This window comes from Apium graveolens, chromosome 7, assembly GCF_009905375.1.
Source record: "Apium graveolens cultivar Ventura chromosome 7, ASM990537v1, whole genome shotgun sequence".
NCBI lineage: Eukaryota > Viridiplantae > Streptophyta > Magnoliopsida > Apiales > Apiaceae > Apium > Apium graveolens.
In genome coordinates, this window is record NC_133653.1 from 15,914,246 (window position 1) to 15,921,832 (window position 7,587).

The 7,587-nt window shown below is 34.1% G+C and overlaps 1 protein-coding gene across 1 annotated transcript; it reads right to left on the reverse strand.

The window, feature by feature from the left end:
• Nucleotides 1–271: 271 nt before the first annotated feature.
• Nucleotides 272–2,663, reverse strand: LOC141673318 (putative LRR receptor-like protein kinase At1g51890). Its single transcript, XM_074480055.1, has 2 exons — nt 2,515–2,663; nt 272–671 (listed from the first exon to the last, which is right to left on the reverse strand). The coding sequence occupies exons 1-2, from the start codon at nt 2,661–2,663 to the stop codon at nt 272–274; spliced, it is 549 nt and encodes a 182-aa protein (XP_074336156.1).
• Between the last annotated feature and the right edge of the window lie 4,924 nt (nt 2,664–7,587).

The following is a 7,587-nucleotide window of genomic DNA, read 5'->3' on the forward strand; positions in this document are numbered from 1 at the left end:
TGAAGTTGGGCTTTCTCTGTTATGTTTTGAACTTGCTGATTATCCAGCAACGACTAGCATTAAAAAGGAAAGGAATACATTTTACTATGCATTCTGATAACAAGAAGCAATATTGTAAAAGCTAGGAGTAGTCAGTACCGCATAACCAGTCATGTCCGACTTGAGTCCCAGTAGATCATGTAGGACATCATGTGTCATGCTTTCTGCAGCAGCTAATATTGTTAAATGATGAATCATATGATCTCTACGTAACATCATACATAATAGGGAACTATTTTGGTTTAGGTGCCAAGGAGTTCTCAAAATCCATAGAGACCATTCCAATTGAATTATTTTGATCTGTTTCATGTCTACCAATCACTATAGCCAAACACTCTTTTAATTCTATCACTACCACATTAATGGTTGGCGAGTTAGATGAGTTCCGAGATGCGCATACCAGTGCTAATTCTATTGCTTTCCACATAATATTTACATCATACTTACCTTTAAACCTCGGATCTATAACTTGTTTAATATCACTATTCTTGATAGTAGAGTCAACCCAATCAGTAATGCGAGTCCTGTCTTCATTTCTTAAAATTGCTGGTTGTCCTGTTATCATCTCAACTAGGACAACCCCGAAGCTGAACACATAACTTTTTTCTGTTAGCCTTGCTGAAGTGTAATAACTGTAACAGAAAAAAAAAGAAGTGAATTAACATATAAGCGTGATATTTCTAATTAAATCATAGTTACTGCTGATACCTCACATTCAGTTTACCAGAGAGGTTGTAACTTAAGCAGTAAATTGTAGCTTTGATGAAATTTTGCGACCCTTGCTCAATAATAAAAGGATGTACTAGGAGGAGCAAAACTTATGCTATTAGCGTATATATTAACATTTGCAATGCTTTGTTCTTGCATACTGTTAAGAATTTATTGCATGCATTTATCTGATGCTACCTTTTTATTAAATCAGGACATGAATGTACTGGTTGGACCCAAGAAAGAAAGGCTGAAGGTTAAGGTGGCATTGTCTAATTGTTTGGGATTTATTGGACACAATTCATCAATACTATTTTCTCCTTTACAGTAAATACCCTACAAAATGGCATCGACTTGTCAATACATAATGCCTCATTGGTATGTTTAGAAATCTTAATTATTTTCAAACGACCTACAAATTCATCATCAGAAAAATAAAGCAGTTGGATGTGAAGAGTTAAAAATAAAACAAACAACGGAAGTATGTAAATTCTTGGATAATAAGATTTCGCAGAAATTTTATGTGATTTCACATGGTTCAAATTTGTTATTATGATTATTTTTGACATAATCCATAGGCACTGATGAATCTGCTTATGAAATGCTTACAGGTTACAAGGGGTGTCCATTGTGATCCATTACCATTCAGAAAGAAAAAGTATATGGTCACCAAACCTTATTCCAAGATACAAACAAAGAGAAGATGCTGAGTGTAAAGGTACCCCCATCTGGAGTTAAGTGTATGTTACTATGTTTCAGTAAATGTAGTAAGGTCTTTCTTGTAAATTTAATTGTACTAGGTTTACCTTTGGGCTTTCTTAGGTGTTTTATATGAAAGTTGTAACTTGGGTGTTGTATTCACTTTATGAAACATGATGGACTCCAACTCAATTCATGTGAAATATAGGTAGAAAACATTAAATTAACCTCAGTATCTTTGGCAGCTATCTTTCGCTCTAGAAGCTGCATGCGCTGGAGGCCTTCCAGAAGCCTTGAACTTGAACTTGAACGTTATTGTTGCAAGTAATAACAGATTGTACAACTTTTAATACTGATTTTTAGGTTTCTTAATCTAAACCATGACAATTTTCTAGAACCAGTCATAAGTTCTAAGAACAAAATACGGCAGTTGCAAGGAATACGGACACAAGACATGAGGACTAATATATGCACATTATGATCCTTTATCACACATATATAGAACATGTAGAAAGTGAACAATGCAATACAAATATACAGACAAAGGTGTTTATTCTTGTAAAACTGGGAAAACAAAATGTATTATGAGTGATAATAAAAAAAATGGTTACAATGTTAATAAATAGAAACTGATGCCTAACAAGGTGGCATGAAAACTACTAACAGATATCCACTACTGAGACCTTATTCAAACTTCCTAAAAACTCTCTACTAGTACATGACCAAGTCGTAAATAAAACACTCCACATAATAATTATTAAATAATAACAACTAAAACAAATAAGTTTAGATTAAATCCCAATAATTTCTCCCTTAATCTAAACTTGTCTCATGCAATTCTTCCAGCCCGTATGGCTTATTCGACTGAGCCCGTATGGCTAATAATCTGAGCCCGTATGGCTATTCAACTGAGCCCGTATGGCTAATAATTTGAGCCCATATGGCTATAATAACACTCATTCATCATCCTCGATGACTGCCATATTTACTTCTTGCCTTTTCTTTCTTTCCCGTCGTGATTTGCTACATTCTGATGCATAATATCTCAAGGTGTTACAGTTGTAGCACCTGATCTTACTTTTGTCACGGAAATAACCACCTCTAGTTTTTTGATTCTGAGATGCCAAGAGAAGTTGTTTTCTGTCTGCGCTCTCAGACCTGCCCTTCATCCTCTCCTCATGAGCTTTAAGACGACCCACTAACTCTTCAACCGTCATAGCTTTCATGTCTCCGAACTGTTCGATATTTGAAGCTATCTAGAGAAATTTATCAGGGACTGCACGTAGGATATTTCTCACAATGCTCTAATCCTCCATCACTTCTCCAAGAACCCGTATGTTGGTTGTTATCCCGCTCAGCTTCATACAAAAATCATCAATTTTATCTGTCTCGTTCATGGTAAGAGACTCAAACTCTCCCTTTAACGTTTTTACCTTAGCCTCCTTCACTCGCTCTACTCCTACAGACATGGTTTTAATGGCGTCCCAAGCTTCCTTTGCGGTTTCTTTCTCAGCAATAGTCAGTAGTATTTCTTCTGGAATGCCTTGGTATATCGCTGCGAGAGCTATCTGTACCGTCCTCTCATCAACAACAGTCTTTGCGTCTTCTTCGATTGCACCCCAAACACCTTGAGCCTTCATGAAAACTTTCATTTTCAGGGACCATGTTGTATAGTTACTTTTTGTTAGAATTGGATAGCTTAAACCCACAGAGCCTTCTTTTATCATGGTTATCTCCATGATTATATTTGTGTGTTTGGGTTGATATTTGGGCATACAGCACCTAGAGCTCGGATACCAAATATAGAAACTGAACACTGCAATACAAATATACAGACAAAGGTGGTTATTCTTGTAAAACTGGGAAAACAAAATGTATTATCAGTGATAATAAAAAAGATGGTTACAATGTTAACAAATGGAAACTGATGCCTAACAATGTGGCACGAAAATAGACACAAATACTGACACGACTACTAACACGTATCCACTACTAAGACCTTATTCAAACTTCCTAAAAACTCTCTACTGCTGCATGACCAAGTCATATAAATAAAACACTCCACATAATAATTATTAAATAATAACAACTAAAACAAATAAGTTTAGATAAAATCCCAACGGAACATGTTATTCCTAAACTTGCTAAGTATAATATTACTGTCAAACTTAATAATACCCCTACCTCACAAGTCACTAAAACTCACCATAGGCTTGTCGAAAGTTACTAGCAGCAATAACTTCACTAAAAACAAGCCAAGCCTGTTCTCTGAGTTTTGGCGTCTTTAAAGCAACAATGTCCACAATCCTCTCATACTGCGAGAACAAGGCATACAGAGATCTCTTCAGCTGTGTGAAACTAGTAATATAACTGTGAAAGTTGCTCAACTTAATCATATAATCCAACTCTACATCCTCCAATTACGCAACTATAGAGATATATATAGAGGGGGGGAGAGAGAGCGAGAGAGAGATAGTGTGGGAGAGAGAGGAAAACACCTTCTTTTTTGACTTTCTCATTAAGGTTTTTGATGTAAATAGTTTGATTAGGAGGTATATCTCTTGTAAGCATAGCTGCTGCTAATGCTAATAGAGCAAGAAATCACTGTGTGTGTGCTTGAAAGAGGAAGAAGAAAGACCTGAATGGAAGTAGGAGCCCTAATTTATATTTCAATGTCTCCATAGTTTGTGTCATGGACTTCAATTAGGCTCCGCCCAACCCAAACATTATTGGGCTTCATTACATGGCACGCCCTTCTCTTCCCCTCCTTTTATTATTTTTAGATTTTTTTTTATTTTCAAAATTAAAAATACGATTTAAATATATATTTTTAAATATGTTTAATAAAATAAAATACAATATTTTACATTTTAAATAAATGATTAAAATTTTAAAGTTATTGTATTTATTTTGATAATATATTTATTTTTATAATCTCAAAATAATTTAATATAATGAAACGCTTAAACGAAAAAACTATATTTTGATTAAAATTTTTTTTTTTTGATTTTTTTAATTTTCAAAATTTATAATTTTATAAAAATTCAAAATATGATTTAAACTTATATAAAATGTATGTCAAAATTTGTTAAATTTAATAAAATATTACATTTTATATTTTATGGAAATAATTTACTAAAATATTAAAGTTATTGTATTTTCTTTGATAATATATCTATTTTTATAATCTCAAAAATAATTTAATATAATGCAACGGCTTAAACGTGGTGTTGCACGTCACAACACTAACAATTTTACCAAAATAGTATATTTCTGTTTAATGCAATGCTTTTTGACTAGTGTTGGAGAAGATTAAGCAAAAAAATACGTAACAAAATGCTTTTCTTGGAACACTAAAAAAAAGTATAGCATTTAGGCACTTATGGCGTAGTGTTAGATATATTTGATAATGTCATGACTAATATGATTTGTGTTTAGTTTTCAGATCTTACTTAAGAGGACAAATCAGTACTTAAATGGAAATTAACACTTATACTGAAGTCAGAACTTAAGATATCAGAACTTAAGTTGTTAGAACTTAAGTTATCAGGATATATTTATCAGGAGATAATATCAGGACTTAAGGATACTTTCAGATAAGGAAGGCGGCTGATTGAAAGGAAAGAAGATCAAGACAAACGCAAGAAGATATATGTATGAAGAAGTAATTCTATGAAGAATAGAATACTTGGAATAAAAGATAAATAATTCATATAATTTATGATACAGAATCAAATTCAATATCAATTAGAGATTATCTTGTAATTGTGTAGTATAAAAACAGAGACATAGGGTTTACACTATATGTGTTATCATAATCGAAGTTATTATTTATTGTAACCCTAGCACCTCTCGTGATAATTTGTTCATCACTGAGAGAGGATAGTTCCATATCGTAACAGAGTTTATTGTGTTGAATAAAATCTATTTTATGTTACTTGTGTTCTTATATTCGATTTGATTGTGATAAACACTGTATTCAACCCCCTTCTACAGTGTGTGTGACCTAACAAGTGGTATCAGAGCAATCTGTTAACACACAAATAGTTTAAGATCCAAAAACAATCATGTCTGAAGAAGAACAAACTCCAACCAAGCCCACCAAAACTGAAGAACCTCCAAACACTCAAATCCATAGTCGATATGAGACTATTAGAGTTCCCATACTGAAACCATCTAAATATCCCATATGGAAGGTGAGGATGTCTATATTTCTGGAATCTACTGATCCAGAATACCTTGACAGAATCAATGAAGGACCACACAAGCCAACCAAACTCTCTGTTGTACTTGCAGGTGAACCAGCAAAGTCTGTACCAAAAGAGAAGAGTGATTACACTGCTGATGATATCTCATCAATTGCTAAGGATGCTAAGGTACGACACTTGCTGCATAGTGCTATTGATAATTTAATGTCAAACAGGGTAATTAACTGCAAGACTGCAAAGGAGATATGGGATGCCTTAGAGACAAGGTGCCAGGGAACTGATTCAATTAAGAAAAACAGGAAGACTATACTCACTGAAGAGTATGAACACTTTGACTCAAAGCCCGATGAGTCATTAACTGGTTTATATGATAGATTTGTCAAACTCTTGAATGATTTGTCACCAGTTGACAAGGAATATGATCTTGAAGATTCAAATCTTAAATTCCTGTTAGCTCTTTCTGAATGTTGGGATTTGAAGGCCACCACTATAAGAGACAACTATACTCTTGAAGAAACAACTCTTGAAGAAATTTATGGGATGCTCAAGACTCATAAACTTGAGATGGAACAATGAAGCAAGAGAAATGGAAGAAAGTCAAGGATAGTTGCTCTTAAGGCTGAGGAGGAATTCCCCAAAGCAGCTGCCTCAAGGAAAGGCAAGGGAAAAGCTTTCATCACAAAGTCTGATACTGAATCATCAAGTTATGATACTGATGATGACTCAGAAACTGTAAGCTTACCTCAGATGGATCCTGATGAAGAGATGATGAAGCTGTGTGCTCTTATGGTGAAAGGAATCACAAGGATTGCATACAGGAAATTCAGAAAGGAAAGGAAGTTTTCCAGGAAAGGTGCAAGTTCGGATAAGAAGAGTTTCATAAAATCTAAAGGCAAAGGAGGAAAGTCTGATAGAGGAGATTACATAAATGTCAAATGCTACAACTGTGGTGAGAAAGGCCACATATCTCCTGATTGCAAGAAAATGAGGAGTGACAAAGGAAAGGCTCTTGTCACAAAGAAGAAAAGCTGGACAAACACTTCAGATTCTGAAGGTGAGGTGAACTATGCCTTGATGGCAAATGCTAATAGCAGTTCTGATGCTGCTGAGTTAAAAGTACCTCAAACTACTTATGCCTTTAATACTGATGATATTAATGAGTTGAGAAGATATCTTAAAACCATGTTCATTAGTTATAGGGATCAAACTTTAACTTGTGAAAGATTAACTTCTGAAAATCATGCTTATAAAAAGAGGAATGATTATTTAGAAAAAGAGTTAGTCATGTTACATCAAACTCAGAAAGATAGAGATGATGCTTTCTATGATAGGGATGAAGTACTTAAAATGAATGAATCTCTACAAACTGAGTTAGAAAAGGAAAGAGAGATTATCAGGACTTGGACTAACTCTGGTAAAGCAACTTAGGATATTCTTAGTAGTGGAAACTGGAAAGAAGGCTTAGGTTATGGAGATGATAAGAATGATAAAGGAACTGTAGAGATTGAGCCTATAGTTAAACAAAAGCCAAAGGTAAATCATGTTAAGTTTGTAGCTGTAAAGTCTGATATTGATAAATCAGAAGTTAAAGAGAAATTAACTTCTGACAAACCAAAACAGGGTAAGCCAACTAAAGTAAACATAGGCTTAATGACAAAGAAGCAGCTTAAGCATAAGCTGAAAGATGTTAAGAATGTAAACAAGGTCAAGCCACCTAGGAAAAATAGGAATGGAAAGGAAGGTGTGAACAAAAGTAACAATTATAAGCCTGTTCCTAATGCCCTAAGAAAAATCATGTCATAACTGTGGAAATTATGACCATTCTGGCTTCTTTTTGCAGGAAAAATAAGAACACAAACTCCTTACCTTCAAAGTCAAGAGTTAAGAGACAGTTTGTTAGATATAGGCCACAAAATCCTTGTTTGCATTGTGG

Excerpts from the sequence above, each read along its gene's own strand:
- LOC141673318 (XM_074480055.1), bottom strand. The coding sequence starts at position 2,663 with ATGACGGTTGAAGAGTTAGTGGGTCGTCTTAAAGCTCATGAGGAGAGG. Across the intron at positions 672-2,514 it reads CGTGACAAAAGTAAGATCAG|TTATTACACTTCAGCAAGGC; the intron begins GTGCTACAACTG and ends TTTCTGTTACAG.